The sequence below is a fragment of the Acomys minous genome (genome assembly GCF_964271855.1).
Source record: "Acomys minous genome assembly, chromosome: 12".
NCBI classification, from domain to species: domain Eukaryota; kingdom Metazoa; phylum Chordata; class Mammalia; order Rodentia; family Muridae; genus Acomys; species Acomys minous.
The window spans coordinates 48,484,970-48,504,425 of NC_140493.1; the positions used below are offsets into that span (position 1 = coordinate 48,484,970).

Here is a 19,456-nt window from a genome sequence, read left to right on the forward strand (position 1 = left end):
CTGCCCTTGAGTTGAGTTTCTATCCTGACTTTGCTGATGAACGGCAATATTGAAGTGTAAGCTAAATAAACCCTTTCCTCCCCAACTTGTTTTTTGGTGATAACGTTTCATTGCAGCATCAGAAACCCTAACTAAGACAAGGGCCAAGAGTGAGCAGTGCTGTGACAGACCTGACTGTGTTTTGGGGAGGATTGTGGAAGGACTTTGGGACTTTGGGCTAGAGGAGGTCAGTAGGATGTTCTGTAGGAGCTTGAAAGATAAGAATGTTGAGAGCCGTGCAGAGGATGGAGGCCTGGCTTGGGAGGTTTCAGACAGAAGTCTAAAGGCTCTGTCAGGCCATTTGCTCTTCTGATTTAAGAGTCCGTCATTCTGGTTATCTGGGAGTGAACAATCAGCTGTGATTAACAAGAGACCAGAACTCCTAAATCAAAACTTTGCTTTGCTGGGATACCCGATGCTGGTCAGCTGGAGCTAAGAAATCAGTGGTGATTAAGAGGAGACCAGCATCATCGAGGTGGAACCTTCTGGGAACTATTTCCTTGAGGGTCAGGGGGACAGGTCAGGTGTTGGCCACTGGGAAAGAGAAAGTGAAGATACCCTGACAAGTGTATCTTCTGAGATCAGAGATAATTTGATGGGGTGTCTGAGTCTCTGCTCTCAGTCACCCCTGAGACCACAGAAGCTGTGTTCTAGAGGCGGCCAAGGCTGTACCTGAAGCTGTCAGCCAAGCTTGGTTGTGTAAGAGTCAATCAGGTGGTACTGGTTTTGAAGGCAAAAGAGATCATAGAGAGTAGCTGAGGTGTGGTATTGTGAGAGGCCATGAAGGTGCAGCCTCAGCAGCAGCTGAAGGTCCAGGAATGAAGGGATCCTGCAAAGAAGTTGGGGTTTGGTACCATGAAGAGAGCATATGTGAGGCTCTTGGTAAAAGTGAAGCCCGGTTACAGCCGAGGACTCCGGCAGTTTTTTTGGAGATGGCGGTACCATGGGATGACCACCAAGAACAGCAGCAGCAGTGGAGTGGAACAAGCTGTGTGTGCTGAGGAGGGCTGAGACAGAGAAGGGACCCAAGTCCTGTGGAGGAGTCCAGAAGATTGTGAGTAGATCCTAGACACTGAATGGTTAGGAGTTGGTTTTGCTTTGCTTTGCTTTGCTTGTGATTGGGTCCTGATTTTTCCCTCTTGAAGTAATAAAGTATTTTACTGGAGCCCACAGTTGAGAGACTTTGAATTTTAAGTCTTTGGATTTTAAAAGAGACTGGCTATTTTAATGGAACTGAAAATTTAATGTTTTTGAATTTGTAAAGACTGGGACTTTTTGTTATTTGTGTTTTTAATGTGAGATCTTGGTGCTATCTCTGGGCTGGTGGTCCTGGGTTCTATAAGAAAGCAGGCTGAACAAGCCCTGTGAAGCAAGGCAGTAGGCAGCACCTCTACATGGCTTTGGCATCAGCTCCTTCTCTGGCATCGTGCCCTGTTTGAGTTTCCGTCCTGACTTCCTTTGGTAATGAACAACAATGTGGAAGTGTCAGCTGAATAAACCCTTTCCTCCTCAACTTGCTTTTTGGTCATGCTGTTTTGCTGCAGCAATAGAAACCCTAAGAGAAGGAGTATACTAGCCAACTGTGGACCCAAGCATCTTAGCTTGTGAAAGAGCTGCTTTCCTGGAGAACACAGGTAATGATGACATGAGGTAAGGCTGGTGCTCTTTGTAAGGCATTCCTAAGAGGTAAGCGACAACTCCTCAGTTTCCTCACTGCTTAACTGACTCACATAGAGAGGCAATGCGTGTTTTAATGTGTACTATTTGGTGAGGGTCATAGTCCTGCCAATAGTTCTAGAATCTGCTGGAGGTAACTGACTGAGACAGGATGGTTTTCCACCATGAATTGTTATTCCAATGTCTGTTTCTTTAACAAACAACATATTCTGCAGCATGAACTTCACAGCACCATTATGGTGATGTGACACTAAGGCTGCCATCAGCACCAACAGCACAAAGGGCTTGTCTGCCACACACAAACTCCAGCAATTTACACAGCACTCTTCCTTTCAGCTTTCCAATTTACCAGCCCACTGCATGGTTGAGAACATGAAGGGTGCAGTGAGGCAACAACAGGTCAAGCACCTTATAGATAAGAGAGACAGGTGCAAAACCTGTCAGTCCAAACCTCACCTTTGTTAGTCTTAAATTGTAAAAAATTTAAGATAAATATAGAAGTAAGGAGAGAGGTATGACAAAGCTCTTCATATCTATCACTCAGTCACCTGGTTTAAACAATTATGAACTCATGATCAGTTGTTTCACCTATGGACCCACATACTATGGCCATGCTCTTGGATTTGTGTGTGTGTGCATGTCACTGTGCACTTTTGAGGTCAGAGAACAACTTTGTAGAGTTGGTTCTCTTGTTCCCCTTCATATGGGTTCCAGGGATGAAACTAAGGCCAGCAGGCTTATACAGGTTTACTGGGGCTCCACCCATGATGGTTTCCAATCAAATCAGAACCATCGTTTCCTCCACAAGTATTTAAAATGAAGTCAGATATAGAATGTTCTCACTTGCACGGCCACACTAATATTCAAAAGCTTTTGGAGTTTACAGCATTGTGGATTCTAAATTTTTGCTTTAATTGTGGATTTTCAACATGATGATGATGATGATGATGATGATGACGACGACATGATATGATAAAAAATAACAATAAGCCACATGAGTTCCTAGTAACTCTTTGACTCCAAGTTGGCACTAAGGGCTCCACTTAGCTTTGGCCTCTGCTTGTTGTAAGATCTAACAGTGAAAACACAGTTTCATTTATATACTGAACATTCCCACACTTGCTCAATTATAATATACATAGGAAATAGTTTCAAAGGTTAAGCACAGAGCTGTGACAAGCACTCTGGCCAGACTGCAACACTCATCAGCTCTTTGTCTTTGGGCCTAGAGTATCCGGCAACACACTGTTTCCATAGTTACTTGTTTCTGACTTTAGTGAAAACCCTCTAGTGCGTCCAAATGAAACAAGACACTGGCTTATGGCCAAAACACATACTTTTTTGTCATCTTAAGGAGCACCCGCTAAGTTCTACTGAATGTATATAATAGGTGAGCAATGCTTCCTGGCAAAAGCTTTTTGGCATCTATAAAGATGATTATCCCATTCTCCTAGTTCATAGTGAGCTATATTAACATTTGTTCTATGGAGCCATGCTTATCCTTATACTCCAACATAATCATCACACAGCCCTGGTGTCTTGTTATTGTTCTGTGCTATTAACTGTTTCAAAGACTTTATAACCATGTACCCTGTAAATCCACGTATCACCTGGAGGTGACTGTGGTTGCCAGAGAGGAATGAGCCTTGCCAGTGTCTAGAAACAACTGTGATTGTTTCAGTGAGGTCCAGAGGGGCAGGGTGATGCTACTGGCACTGGGTAGAAAAGGCCAGAAATATAGCTAAGCTTCCTGTAAGGTCCAGACTAGTCCTCCACAACAAAGAATTATGCAGATCAAACATCAGCAGTGCTGCATCTGAGAACCCTTGCTTGGAATGACTGCCACCTGTCAACAGTTGTGGCATCTGGTATTTGAAAAGATGGGTGGATGCTGGTGCTTATAATAGTGACAGATTCAAATTCCTGAGGGGAATAGGCAGTGGGCAAGGCTAGGAACCTTTGGTAGAGGAAAAGAAGGACTTGGACTCAGGAACTGGAGCCCTGTCTAATCGTCTCAGTGAGGCCAGCAACAGACCATGTGCACCCTGCTGGGTGCAACATCTAAATAAAACAGGGCTTGTGAGCTGAAGAAGCCAGGACGACATTCTCAGAAAAGCCCAACTTCAACCCAGAATAAGATTCACATAGGTGGCCCAGATCTCACTCAGAGGGACCTGGAGCCAGGATCTGAAATGGCTGCAGAAGATTTCCAAGGAATGCATCCAGGGCTGACTGCACCCAGCACCTGGGCTCACCTGACTGATCACCTCTGTTTCAACATGTCGAGATCATACCACACTGAAAGTGTTACCTCCCATTTGGGGTCTCCATCAATCTCCACTACCTTCAAGCCGTGTTTGTTCTTCAAGTGCCTGTTGAACTCCCACTTGGTGCCATATACAAAGCTGCAAACAGGACATTTCAGACCACCTGCAAGCACAGACAGGCAAAATGTGTTTATAGCAAATAAGCATGCTGCTGAGTCTCCTGGCCAAATGTATATCTACAAAGTGCGTTATTTTTTTCTCCAGTACCTATTGTCACCCAAGCTTACCTTAGTATTAGAATATAACAGCAAGAGTATATCAGCTTTTATGGTAGAGATTTTGGAACTTAATACACTTTTCTTATTTACTGAAGAGGTCCTTGCAGAGAGCCTAATACTTGCTTGATATTTTAAATGCCATGGAGAAATGAGCAACATAATCCCCTTGACCAACTGGACTGTGGCTAAAAATCAATCTTTCATGTTGTTATCAGTAAATAACACTTTTTAAAGTCACTAAAGAGCAATGGCTGATTTGTCAATCTCCTTTGCCCCCAAATGCTTAAAATCAGATGCTCAATTCGTAAACCTCTTCCAAGAGAAGCTAAATCATGAGTATTAATTCTCATGTGAGTTTCCCAATGAAGAATAAATTGAAAAGCTGGTCACATCCTGAAGTGCCACTGTTTATTGAACCAATTAAATTTTGCACATGTTCCAGGAAGTGTTTAGATGCTTTAATTGGGAGAATGTAAAACAGAAAAATCCTAAGGTCACAGAATAGACTGTTTTTCTAACATTATATCAGAAGCAGCGCTAAATTGGAGAGTGGACTCTAATATCAAAGCAGGAGATAGAAGCTCTAGCCAGAGGGGGCCAACTGTAGGACTGGTGTTAGGTGACCAGCTCTACAGGCTAGAGCTGGGATTCCACATTGGGCTGGGCCACTGTACTGGATGCCCTCACCAAAGTTCTCCTGCTTGAGTTTGTGCAGCCTGCTGACTATGCAGTTCCAAGGGTGGGCTGGTGGGACTCCCCCTCTCCTGCCCCACGTGTTCTCTATGGGTTTCCTTTCCTCTCCAAACCCATCCTTATACAGTATCCTGAGAGCAACGAAGCTCAACATTAACTTATCAGGAGAGCTTGATCCTCCCCTCCTCTTTACCTAGTTCTCTCTGTGGTCTGCTTGCCTGGGAAGTTCAGAGTTAATGCAATACTATCTTGCTGCTCTTGTAATCTTGCCTCCTGCCATGGCAAGCTACTCCCCGACCTAGTCCCATGGCTGCCACAGCCCATGCTCAGATCAGTTGTTAAGCCAATGAGGCCTGTTTGTTTTACTTTTATAACAGGAGCAGGAGCAGGAACAGCAATACATAGCTACTCACTGAGCATGTGTGTCAAACACCTCAAGCATAAGCTATGCTCACTTCCCAACAACGTGGGCACGACCACTTCATTTTAAACAAAGGCTTGGGACTCTGAAGTAGTATTTGCCTCAAGCCAAAGCTGTAAACAGCTTGAGTTCTGTGCAGCAAACAACAATGGTGGCCACAGTTTCCACCAAGTTCTTCCCAGGTAGCAAAACACCTCACTCTCCTCTCAAGATTGCTCTCACTCAAATACCTGCACCAGCTGCTTATCTTTATTCTCATTCAGGCAGCCTCACAAGCAGTCCTCCCACATCCCTGTCTTGGACATCAAGTGATGCCCAAAGTGACCCACTTCTCCAATGCCTCTGTGAGCCGAATGAATCACAGAGATGCCTTTATTAAGCCCCTACAAGCTGAACAGATGACCATGTCTCCGGCTGTCAGATTCATTTATTTATTGCTCATTCTGAGGAATTCTGTCCTGATATTGAGCTAGTCTGGGTAGATTTATGAAGAGCCAGGTAATCTCAGGGGCATGCTTCATTCAGTTTCATCCTCTTTCACACACAGCTACAGTGCACACCCTCTCCTGAATTGACTGCATGTCGGTGGAATCTGCACAGAGCATTGTCTACAACTGGAACTCTTGTCTATAGCAAAACTGGAAGCTAACAGCACTTCCCTTCCACCTCCAGCTCACTGCTCTCAGCCCGCTCATCCTGGGTATGTTTAAGAGCATACAGCAGAACAAGATGGAGGAAAGACAAAGCCAGGTGACACTAGTCATCATCAGAAAGTCTGGAAATGGGCATCAAATTCTCAAATTAAAAAAATTTCTACAGAAAAGGCAACTTCTTAAATGAATGCTTATTTTCAGAATCTCTTAATTATATATAGGTATATAGCATAAGCAAACTTCCTTTTAACTTTCCATGGTCATTTGCGAAATGCCCCCATAGGCTTGGGTATTTGAATATGTTGTCCCCAGGTGGTGGTGCTGTTTGGGAGACTACACAACTTTTAGGATGTGAACTCTTGATGGTGGAAGAAAATCACTGGGAGTGGGTTTTGCAAAGGTAAGGCTTCATCCCACCTCCACTGTTCTGCTTCCTGCCTGCAGTGGAAGATATGATTTCTCAGCATCCTGCTCCAGCCTCCTGCAGCTATGCCTTCCCCACCACTACAGACTCCCATCTAAGACTATAAGCCAAAATAAACTCTTTCTTCTATAAGTTGTTCTTGGTTGTGGTGTTTTGTCACAGCAACAAGAAGGTAACTAATAAACATCCCATGTCATCATGTACTGGTCACTTATCCTGCTGTCTTTCCCCATGACCATCCTTGTACGACTTCCCCAAGTGAGGCCGTCAACATTTGCTAGACCAATCCTGCTTTTCCTTGAAAAAATTAAACACAGCAACAACCTACAACAAACTTCCTGAGGTCAAATGGAGGCTTCACAATGAAACCAGAATACTGTTTTAGGGAAACTTAATTCAGGGAGAAAAAAAATTCCTATTATGTTTAAATTGAGCTTAATATGATAATGCCCAATATTAATTAAAACTTCCACCTTTGCCATAGCAACTTTAATTAAGGAACAACAAACAGAAATTTGCAATCTCACCTGAATGTGTAGCCATGCAAGTTAAATGACATCAAGGCAGAGAGAAATGATTTCTACTTCAATTAATTAATTTCTTAGCATGCACAGTAAAGGTCAACAGAAGATTTGGTGAGCTACTTACAACCCCGGCATTATTTGCTCAGTAAAGTTGCAAATGGCAAAACCACAATGTCCTCACCTGGGCTGATTAGCCAAGAGAAAGGTAGGACATCCAGGAGCAGCTTTCAAAGCTCTCCATGGCATCCTTGCTCTTTACAGAGTCCAATCTATTAGAAATGTAGAGGATTTCCAGGTATTATAGTATTTGCCCCTTCTTTGTGGTGCCTGATGTAATGGAAGATTCCATTGCATGTTCAATAATGTCAGTCCACTGGACTTGAGGCAAGCATGAGATCGTACTTGTGTGAGCCTGGCAGACTTCCTTACACTGAGTTTTCTCCTCTACTAAGGTGAAGATACCAATTCTCATATCCTCAAAGAAGCTACAGAACATTAGGCAGAATAGAGAATAGATGGATATACTAATGATTAGAATATGCCAACACATTTCTTGCATGGGAAAGGGGCTTTACACATGTGACTCTGTGGCAAAGATCATTCTAGATCAGGGGTGTGTCTAAGATAATCAAAAGGAGCCTTACAAGAAAAATGGGGAGAGGGTCATCATAATGATGTGATATGGGAAAAACTCCAATGGCCTTTCTTGGCTTTGAAGGAGAGAGAACAGCCCATAAGCCAGGGTATGGGGTAGCCTCTAGGAGCTGGACAAGATAAAAAAGCAGACATCCCCCTAACATCTGTGGACTTGCTAACATCTCAGTTTTAGCTAGGTGAGCCTCAGTACGTGGATCTGACCTTTGTATCTGGAAGAGAACAAATCTGTGTAGTTTTAAGGCATTTGCTATAGTTGCTTTGGGAAATTAATACAGGCACTCAGGGACCAGAGCAGAAGCAGCTTCATTAAGGAACCTGGATACCGACTAGTTTAAATTTACAAGATGAGTGAGTGAAATGTGACCTAGGACTTCTTGCAGCTATTCTTATTTCCTACGGAATGACAAAGCGTTATCTCTAGTGACCTGAAGTGTTGTTAGGTCACACCAGGCCACAGGACTCAGGGTAGCTGAATCCTGTGTCAAACTCTAGTCTCTCTTCCCATAGGACCCTTGAGGAAAACAGCATAGGGAAACTACAGCAGAGAAAAACAAGCATACTTTATCATCCCAGCTGATACCTGAACTCTAATGAGGAGTTCCTGGTAATCAGAGCTCATGTAAGGCCTATTCTACTTCTCTCTGGGACCTGAAACCACTAGGAATGACTGGTCAAAAGTGATAGATAGATCTCAGAGTTAACCTTGGGCCAAATTAGCAACTAGCCTTAAGAATAAAGATAAATGTGTCTGTTTTTTAAAAAAGAATAAAGATAAGAGGAAAAAAGGAGCACCTTATGTGAGACCTTACAGGTACAACCTAACCAGCAGCCCAGTGTGAGGCCATGGCCTGTCCTCATCCCTCTTCCTCTTCACCAAATCCTGAATCAGGGGACTGGATGAGCCTGGTCACTTCCTTACTGCCCTCTGTCAGCTTCTAATTTCAAAACAGATGAATGAGCACACCAACCTTACAGATCTGGTGCACAGGAAAAATTAATCCACACAATAATAATAATCAACAAAAGGCATAACACCATGCCACTAAAAGCATTTACCAATAACTCATTAATCTGGGTTTTAGACATTTTAAACATGTCCAGAAAGTAAACCGATGACTATTTGGCTAATTAATAGTTTTAGGACTTTCTACTCTGCTATTCCCTGAGATTAGCATGAATAATAGGATATGCATTTGCAAGCAAGGCCCCTGTGGATACAGATTTACATTCTCCTAATTCGGTAGTCCAATATAACAAAGACTTCATCAGAAGCTGAAAATGAAGCCTTCTTGTCATTTCTTCTCTAGTCTGGATTACCTATTGTCACCTCAGTGATGCTCTAACTAGGGCTCCAGAGAAGGCTCAGCCACTGCGAGAAGCAGCTGATGGCCCTCCCAGGGTCTTGTTCTCAGGTGGACGGGACATGTTCTTTGGCTATACCACCAGAACATGGGGCTGATGAAAGGAGCTACCTAGTCCCATAGCTACGGAAAAAAAGAGATAAACAGGTTCCAATTCTAGCAGTAATACTAATGAGTGCCACTATAACGCCACCTAGTTTGATACAGAGTTTCAGTAACTAGGATTGGAGTGGTGCAACAAAGAGGCTCAAGAGGCATGTGCATACAGAAATGTATAGATAGATAGAATAGTTTAGGGCATTTTTTAAGCATTTACACCACGGTCAGGAAATAGAGAATAAGATCTAATTTTTGCAAGTGCTGTTGAAGCAAGTATTGGCCTCCTTTATGATGATTCTGAATCAAGTTCTAGTTCAAGGAAGATAAGCACCTGGTCTAAAGCCCACACTATGCAGAGACCCCAGTGTAGGCCTGTGTGGCTCCTAACCCTGAATACATTTCAGAGAATCTAGAGATACCTATCAGGATGCTTTGTGGCACTGGAATACTGGCCTTTGCTAAGTCATCTTCATCTTAACACATACATCTGAGAAGGGAGCTTTGACTCATGAAGCTTGGCAGCAAAGCATCGTACACACCTCAGGGGCTATGGTTGCTGACCCAGCCCTTCCTTCAGCAAACTTTAATCAGGCATGGGTAAAGGGACAGGAGTGGAGGGCCTGCTGAAGCAATCCAAGTACATAATCCTCAAAGAGCCTAAAACATCCATTTGTATAAAAGAATGCTTCTTCTCAAACCCACATTGATGATCAAATGAGTACTAAGAGAATTCTGCCTTCAAAATATGAGATACACCTATTTTAGAAGCCGGAAATAAACTGCTTCATGTAGGGCTCAGAAGAAGTCTAATGTCCAAACAGTACCACAATAGTGACGACACATGTAGGTGTCTGCTTCTTCAACAAACCTCTAGACTGGGCCAGGGAGGTAAGGGGAGTTGGGGAGATGAAGACACATGAAATAAAATGATCGAGCACTGATCTTCAAAGCTAAAATATGAAACCCACGTCCTGGCAAAAAATGCTAACTGATTAGAGAGCCTTAGAAAGTTAACATAAAACTTGAGGCATAAAACACTTCAAGTTCAGCACATTTTTTGCAAGGCAGTGATGCAAGTCTAAAAGTAGTGATAGCTTCATCAATCAGATCTATGAGCCTGTCCCACCAGCCACACTGAATGCCTATTTTCTGTCAATCAAATCCAAGAGTGTGAAGGATATGAAAACTAAGCCCAGCCTCCCACTCATTGTTTATGGGGACTCTAAGTCAATCCATTCTCCCTCATGATACCTGGACAGGACTGTTGTAGAAAGCAATGAAATGGCAGCTAGTGGTGCAGCTCAGTAGTAAGACGCTTGCCTGGTATGTGCAAGGCCCAAAACATAAAAGGAAGACCCCAGCAATGGCTCCAGAGGTTTTAGAGGTTTTCAGAGAAGAAAAGTAAATCTACGAATAAAACGGTCTTGTGTGCCAGATGCCCCTGCACTGCATCCTCTCCACCCTAATGGCAGATGCTCCTCTGTAGTCAAGGGACCCAGCAAGGATTGGCTGAATGACTTGCCTAAGACAACATAGTTCAAGAAGAAGAGACACAGATTTGAGGCCAGATCCTTCCTTTTTGCTGCACCATCCTGCTCTTGGCTCCATAAACTTCTGCTGAAGAAAACGACAGGGCCACTTTCTCCTTGCACTCCAATCCCTTCTGATGGATGGCTCTTAAATGATCCTAAGAATCTTAACTGCTCATCTATTCCTGCTCTGTTCTGTCATTGGACACTGACGGACACACACAACCCATTTGTATTACATGGAGCTACATCTCTAGGTTGCTCAGCAGGTGATGCTTCACGCAGAATGGGACAAATTATCATCCTTGACTGTAACACAGCTCACAGTCCTCCAACTGGTAACCAGACAGGTTTCTAAAGCCTCCCTTAGGTCCACAGTCACCAGCTAATAAAGAGCAGTGATTAAAGCTACACACTGTAGTCAAGCTTAGCTGAATTACTGGGCTAAGACATATACCAGGCTATACTTCTCTATGTGGCAGGAGCCTATATGTTACACCCTCGTCAGTGGTAAAATGTGGTTATTTTCAATAAAAACCACAAAGAGAAGCCAGGCAATGGAGGTACACACCTTTATTCATTGCACTCAGGAGGCAGAAGCAGGTGGATCTTTGTGAGTTCGAGGCCAACTTGATCTACAAAGTGAGTTCCAGGACAGCCAGAGCTAAAACAGAAAAACCCAGCCTCAGAAAAACAAAAACAAAAAAACAAACAAACAAACAAACAAACAAAAAACACACATAAAGAAAAGCTCTGAAAAATTTCAATATTAACAGAGGTTTTTATTAATTCTTAATAAATGTTTAAAATGATTTTCAGGATAGCTAAGGCACCTGTGTACTCAAAATATATTTTCTGTAACCCCACCCCACAAAGTTCAATTACTAAGTATATCTATAGTAGCATTAATTATTTAATTAGTTTTATTTTCAAATTTAATTACAATATAATTAAATCATTTCCCCCTTATTTTCTCTCCCTCCTCCCTGGTCTAGACCCCTCTGTGGAGCTCATGGGGTCCTCTTCTTTAACATCAAGGAAGAAGAGGAAGAAAGACTGAAAGAGCCAAAGGACCATGAAGTGTTCTGTAAGATCATATCTTCAAGCTATGACTATGGCAGGGAAGCTATACCCATGAAATGTCAACAACACGGCTGCCTACACAAGACCTGAACAACTCTAAGAGCCCAAGATAGAGGGGAAAAATCTCATAGGGCCCAACCCACGGATGAAGAGTCATATACATGCAAGCAACACTGAATGACTCTGCAGGTTGTATTTATGCTTAACCTTATATATGTGTATATAATAATAATGATGAGAATAAGAATAAGAATGAGAAGGAGAAGGAGAAGGAAAAGGAGGAGAAGGAGAAGAAGAAGAAGAAAAAGAAGAAAGACTTAGAAACTCCACAGTTTTCGGCAACAGAACTTTTAAGCCTTTGCATGCAATGCTGTATTACCAAAAGCTCTCAGGAGTTATAATTACAAAAACAAAGACTGTACCAAAGGACAACAAAATGTTAATACACTGAGTGAAGAACATGAACCCTAAATTTTCTATGCTCTGCAAATATATGCAGACAAAGAGTATATTGATGAATGCTGTTGTAGTTATTGGAGACTGCTGGTAACATTAACCACCATCCTTTCACCTCACTATATAACCACTGTAATATTGGCGTGTTTTCTGGTGAATAACAAGGATGGTGGTGACACGGCCAATAAAGAGGAAGAACTAACCTGATGGCAGGTCCACGGGCTAGAACTGCAATGCTAGAGCCTAGCAGACACCAGTGCTTCTCCATGGGGCGGGGCCTCTCACCTACCTTGCTGGATGAGGGCTTCAGCCGCGAGCTCCCCGCTGCCCACGTTGGCATACTCCTCATTGGGGTGCTTCCTGTTGTAGTGTCGTTTCAGAGACCCAGAGATGTTACATGAGTAATGGCAGTGAGCACAGCGGAAAGGCTGGGGGGACAAGGAACAGGAGAGGTGAGCCTCTGCAGACAGGAGACCTGCCTTCAATGGCCAGGTCCAGCAGGCCCTGCCACGCGGATGCCTCATCCTAGTTAAGAGTTTCTATTCCTGTGACGAAACATCATGACCAAAGGCAACTCCGGGAGAAAAGAACTTATATCTTGCTCAGCCTGCTTTTTAAAACAATTCAGGACCACTGACCCAGCGGTGATACTGCCTCCTGTGGAATGAATTCTCCCGTAACAATCATTAATCAATAAAATGTTCGACAGCCATGCCCACAGGCCAATGTGGTGGGGACATTTTCTCAATTGAGATCCACTCTTCCCAAATGACTCTAGCTTGTGTCAAGTTGGCATAAAAATTAACCAACATATCCTGCCTCTGTGCAACACCAAGTGGCCAGGGCAAGGGAGGACCCAGGGTCTCAGCTGAACAATTTTGCTGTCAATGCATGATTTCTCTTTTTGTCTACCCCTAACACTGATGAAGAGAAATACAAAGCAACACAAGAACCAATCACTATTTCAAGTGGGTGCCATTAAAAGCAGCTCCTATTACAATCACATCCTTCAGACTCTTTTCCTTCATCTGAACAGCTTCCCGAGTGAGATTTCCTGTCCATATCTGCACATAGTGCAGCCTTACAGGCTGGCCTGGGCTGGAGGCTCTTACAGAATAAAGTCACAGATGGGCCCACAGCCTTGTTTGGCCTCTTGCACACTGTTTCTGGGGAGCTATTGAAAGGAACAGAAGGGGTGCCTATAAGGTCTCTTAGGAAGACGCAAGCATCAACCTCGAAATAGCTATGTACCTGGATCACCACCACATACCAGGTTCTTTGTATCTCAGACACAGTGACAGGAATCCCTGTTTGGCATTTGGGCCCATCTAGCAATACCAGCTTTCTGCCCAGCAGTAACAGAAGAATCGCACAGGCCAGCAAAGTGGCCTCAGTATGCTGGATGGTGCAGGGAGGTGCTCAGAAGAAGCTCTTTTAACCTCACAGCTGGCACTCACCTGCAGAACCTCAGACAAGGAGCAAAATGTCTGAGCTCTTTCCTCATCAGGAGACCTGCTTAGTCTGTGCTCTGGATGGAAGGGCAGAACACACACCAGCAGCTACGATGCTCCCTGTGGTTGCCATTAACCATTTTATAACAGCTTCCTTATACACACAGAAGCTGACCCATTGCTGTGTCTATTAAGACCATCTTGACTCCGTGACTGACAATGTCATCCATCTTTTTGCCGTTATTATGCATAGGCACCAAAGCAGTAACAGCAATGACTAAACATGGAGATCACCAACAGCAGCTGGAAATCTTGCCCTGATCTGAAGCTTCCACAGCGTCTAGCAATGGCTTCCTGCCCTCAGGTATACAAATGTGCCCAAGCCTTCCCACAGCGAGAAGGGATGACTGGGAAAAGACAAAAGAGGCCCTTTGCCTACATCTTCTTTCTATGTGCATACTCATCCACTCCTTCAAAACAATTTTGGTCCATGCCTTCCACTTAGAGGGCTCTACAGTCTCCTGGGAAAAGAGTTCCCAAAGGTTTGGCCAACACTGTTTTGTCAGACCCCACAATCCATATCCATCAGATAGTGTTACCTCCCAGGATAAAAGGGCACAGCAGCATTAATACTGCCAGCTTCTGTTGGTGGCCTCTGCATTAATTGACAAGATCAGCATTTCAGCCCTGATATTCAGGGCTGACTCTCTAAGGCACTGCCTTGTTGAGGCCTGTTTTGTCTTTCTGCTCTGGTTTTCCATGATCATTTTTATACCGTCGATAGCTGGATGTGAGTGTTCAGTGTGACCCATCCTCTCTCTTCCCCCAGGCAGGAATACCTGACTACCTTTACTTTTTCCCACAGGGACATGTTGCAGGCGTAACTCACAGCTATTTTAGATTGATATCTTCCTACATAATCTGCTGATCATTCAGACGCAAAAAAGCTGGTGCTTACCACAGCCACTTTTACTGCTCAACCGCTTCTGTTACCTGGCCCCTAGTATTTACCCCTGCCCCGTTTTTGCCTGCTGCTGCCAGCCAGAGAAGGCAGCCACTCCAACTTTATTGGTTAAGGCACTAGAGACTGCAACCTAAGGTGTTACTCACTGTTGGGTAAGCATCGTGCCACTGAACAACATCTTTAGCCCAAATCCTCCTAAGAGAAAGCTGTCATACCCAGGAAGGCCATTCTCAAGAGAAAGACAAAGAGAAGCTTCAAAAGTTCCCAGAGAATACCCTACATCAAAAGCATCCTGGCATATGGGGCATTTAGTGCTGTTCAATGCAGAGCTACATTTCTGCATTCAGTAGTCTTTTACAGAACTCTGGTGGTCTGGACAACAGGGAGCTGAAACAAAGGCAAAACTTGTAGCCTTTCTCATCTGCCTACTGAACAGAGAACAAAAGGTCCAATAAAGGACCACTGCAAAGTTAAAAGTCACACCATGTTCTAGTGCCTTCCTCTGTAAATAAGCAAACACTATGAATTTATTATTTTTGGAATGCTAGCATTTACATAGACATCAAGAAAAGAAACTGAGAATGCTATATTGCTCACGTGGGGCAGTCAGTGGGCAGCATCTAAGAAAGAGAGAGGCCAGTCGAAGTAAGAAATGGTCCTACAAACCAAATTCAGACTGTAGAGTCAAGCCCATCCTTCATGTGGCAAAGAAGATAAATACCACATGAGAATTTCATGTTTTTAGTTCCTGTCCAGACTCCTTAGAAGAATTTCTAATAAGAAAAATGGCAAACAGCTATGCCGGGGCGTGGGGGGAGGGGAGGCGCAGGGGGAGGGGTACAGATGAGGCCAAACGGGAGAGCAATACCTAAACTACCGATTTTTTATCAAAATCTCAATTCTTGAGGTTGAGAAAAGACTCGGCCATGCCATCCCATGCAGACTGAGGCCATCAGTATGGTGTAATGTAGTGAGCTTGGCACTGGGCTGAGCAGATGTCTCCCAGGTGGGCAGTTCTGGGGACAGAAAGATAACAACTCCCTTCCCTGGGTTTAATTCTGCTCCTTAACCCCCTCTGCATCACTCCATGAAATCCTCCACTGGGGTTCTCTGTCCTAAACTACATTCACTGAGCCACACCTGGTCCTTGCTGGCAAATCCCATTCTAGGTGGAGAAGCCACGGTAGTATCAATCTGGGAATTCTACAGAGCTGTAATGGTGAGGAAGTACACAAAACCACTGCTAAGCCCCTGCCAGACACGAAGTCTGGCTGTGTCATGAATACTTCAGGTCTTAGGACTCCCTTCAGAGGCATCTATTTGCTAACCTCCTACAGTGAGTCACACATTATTCCCTGACCTGGAGATTCCAGGATGAATGAGGCAGGTTTGTGGTTCCCTGCATATATATGTTTCCAAAGATTAAACAGTACCTAGGCAAAGTAAATCATAAGACTTGGTTCCTAAGCCAGATACTCGCGAACAGCAAATGACACTAACCTCAAAAGGGAAGTTATTTATTCTGAGCCTTCAGACTAGAATCCAGCCGAGAGTTTGAGAGACACAAAAACTCGTGGCAGACACATAGTTCACTTACAACAAAGCCTAAAGTTCTAATTGTGGCTCAAAAGAAAGCAAATCAGAAAAAAGACAGGGAGCCAGCAGTCACAGCTTCTGTTCTGTAGAAGTGGAGCTAGCAGCCAGGTTTCTGTGATCTGACATCGTAATGAAGCCGCTTCATCTAACATTTCCCGGGCTACTGTCTGGTCAGTCACTGTGCTTGTCACAGACTCATTCCTCAAAGTGTCACAATTGTATATGGGTGCAATCACTGCTCCCATATCACTGCTAAGGAAACTGAGGCAGAGAGTGACGTAGGAATCTGAGCAAAGCTTCATGGTCTCCTTATCTGCACTGTTTGGAACTCCAAGCAGAGTTAATCACACAGAAATGAGTTAGTCAGTGGCCACAATTTTGGGCGTCTGTCTTCCTCACAACTCTTCTGAGAGGGAATTAGGTTGGCATTCTCAGATATCCCAGATATGAGCCAGCCGAGTTAACCATCGACTAAAAGCCATGGTGGACTTGGAAAGACTAAGGCGACTGCTGATTCACCACACACACACACACACACACCATTAGTATGTTCTCTCTGCAAACAGGAACATTAGGCTCTAGGATCCAACATTACATATCAGAGAGAAAAGTGACAGCCCCATGTGGGCAGTAAACAATCTCGGTGTCTTTTCTTGATGTCTGTATAAATGCTAGCATTCCAAAATACATAACTTCAGAGGAAAGAACTAGAACATGATGTGACTTTTAACTCTGTCGTACTCCTGGGATTGTAGATTTGTTGATGTTGCTCACATTTCAAACTGTTGCTCTGGAAACAAAATAGAGGATGGACTGAAAGGAACCAAAGTAAAGCAGGAACCAATCATCATCTGCTGCAGTGGCATAGGCAAGACACACGGCCAGCCAACCTCGAGTGAGTCAGGGGAATGAACAGAACGTAAGGAGGCCACGAGTTAGAGGGAGCAAGAAGGGGACGCAATGGTTGAGATGATTTGTGGGAAGAAAGAGGCTAAAAGCCTCAAGTAAAGGGTCATCCATGTGACTAGTTCAGAGGGCAGAAGCGAAGGAATGATGTCTTACAGGGATAAAACTAGGAAGTCTAGATCCCTGGACTAGAGAGGAGATACAGCCATAAATATGAAACAAAAAAATGTCTGTGGTGTAGACGCATATTGGAGCCCGGGCATCTGGCAGACGCTCTGGTTAAACATGGCTGTGGCAGGAGAACGGGGAGCTCTGTATAGATTATAGTGGTGGCTTGGAATGACGGACAGGAAGGAGGGCAGAAGAGAGGGAGCTCAGGCAGAAGAACTAGAAGTTTCTGGAGTTGTGGAGTCCAAGGCTGCTGTCCCCAAGGAGGGAGCAATAGTAGAGTCAAGTATACTGAGAAGCCCAATTAGAAGGCCAGACAAGGAGAGGCCCGCTCACTGAGGAGGTTCACTGGCAAGATAACAATAAAAGCTGAATTCGGCAAGTGGCTGGTGGGACATGGGGCAGGAGTAAGCTCTGGGTCATTTGCTGGGGGACATGAAGCAGAAGTGAGCTCTATACGTCATGGGCCAAGTCTCAGAAGATATCTATTCATGACCCACGGTGCAAGAAGAAAAAAAAATGTGCAATTGAATTTGTAAGGCTGCAACTCTCTAAGTTCACGGATTTATATCAGGAAAGTCTAATGAGTGCAAGCAAGTGCTGCATTCCATTTGTGGGTGTGTCCCCCAAAGGTTCAGAGACCAAAATATGTGAGCCTGCCCCTTTGAGGTAGACCCCTGTCTTCAGAGGATGACAGTATCAGATGACTCTACTGTGTGAAACCTAAGGATGTGGAACACAATTGTACAGTCTAAGTTTGACATCCTGGATGAGACAGACCTAATAAATTAAAACAGAAGATTAAGCCCTTCTTGGATTGGCATCCTGGGAAATGTGGAAAAAGACAATGTGGTTGTAGTAGCTTGCACCAAGTGGGCTAGTTGATGCAAGATATGTTATTAGAAGCAGCATTATTAGACCAGAAATAGCTCCATACTACAGCGGGCTTTCCACAGTGACATTATCACTTAGTCAAGCAAGAGGAGGTAGATAAAGTAAATCCTAAGTGAGCCAGGGGCCGAAAGGTGGGCTCATATCAGAAGCACTGGTTAGCCATAAAACTCAAACTGCTTCGGGGGGGGGGGGGCTGGTGGTGGTGGGGGGCTTGTGCCTGTTCCTGCTCTTCAGTGTGTGCACATTGATTTGTATGTGGGTACACTTGGTGCATGGGTGGAAGTCAGAGGTCAGTCTCAGGTGCTGTTCTCAGAGCCACCATCTTGTTTTGTCTCTCATTAATCAGGAGGTCACCCATTTTGTTAGGCTGGCTGGCCAGTAAGTCCCAGGAATCCACACATCATCACCTCACCAGTTCTGGGATTATAAATTCACACCTCTACATCCTGCCCACCTTTCCTCTCCTCCCCCCATCACTTTTAATTCCCTATTAAATCAGAGACTAAATCTCTGCCCACGTACCGACGCTTCAAAGAGATCACAAAAACAGAATAGGACTGTAATTTGATAAGTACGAAATGCAACAGGCCTCACAACATTGCCCCTTCCCCCCTGCCCCTCCACACCCCACCCCCGCGCCTTCTTAACACAATGGCTCAGGTAAAAGGTTCCCACTGTCACTTATAAGCCATGGACTCTAAGCCTTTTCCTCTACCTGATGAAATATGAAGGTTAAAATTACTGTGAGAACACAGTTGTTAGAAGGAGCAAGGGAGATCATTTGCCCGACAATGATGCTAAGTGCTCAAGTACCCATCTCCACCACCACTGCCAGAATCCATGACTCTCTATGCTCTTGTTCCATGCTGAGGTTTTGTTTGTTTTGGTGTGTGTGTGTGTGTGTGTGTGTGTGTGTGTGTGTGTGTGTGTGTGTGTTGTGTGCTTGTTTTGTTTTGGTTTAGTTATTTGAGACAGAATTTCTCTGTGTATCTCTAGCTGTCTTAGAACTCGCTTTGTACAATGAGATGGTCTCAAAGTCAGAGATCCACCTGCCTCTGCCTCCCCAAGTGCTGGGATTAAAGGCATGTGCCACAGCCACCAGCAGCAGCTTCCATCCCGACTTATGATAGCAAGTGATTATCACAGAAACTCTGATGTCCTACCTGGACCCCAGGTCTCGTAGACACACTTCTTTTTCGGAGTCTTGCTCCAAGCGCCCAGAGGTCATCCCTTCTGTATTCCGACTGGTTCACTGAAATGCCTCCACTCTGTGGCTGTCACTATCTTCTACCATTACACGCAACTTGCCTCTAACC

General features: G+C 44.3%; 1 protein-coding gene across 4 annotated transcripts in view; it reads right to left on the reverse strand.

The window, feature by feature from the left end:
* Positions 1-19,456, reverse strand: part of ZFAT (zinc finger and AT-hook domain containing) — a 178,338-nt gene that overhangs the window by 24,845 nt on the left and 134,037 nt on the right. For 2 of the 4 annotated variants that reach the window (XM_084750386.1, XM_084750388.1), the window contains exons 12-13: positions 12,451-12,589; positions 4,028-4,146 (exon numbers count right to left, since the gene is read on the reverse strand). In XM_084750386.1, the coding sequence (XP_084606512.1) occupies positions 4,028-4,146; positions 12,451-12,589 (258 nt within the window). The remainder of the gene's footprint in view (positions 1-4,027; positions 4,147-12,450; positions 12,590-19,456) is intronic. The other 2 variants (XM_084750387.1, XR_014773203.1) reach the window with 2 other exon arrangements.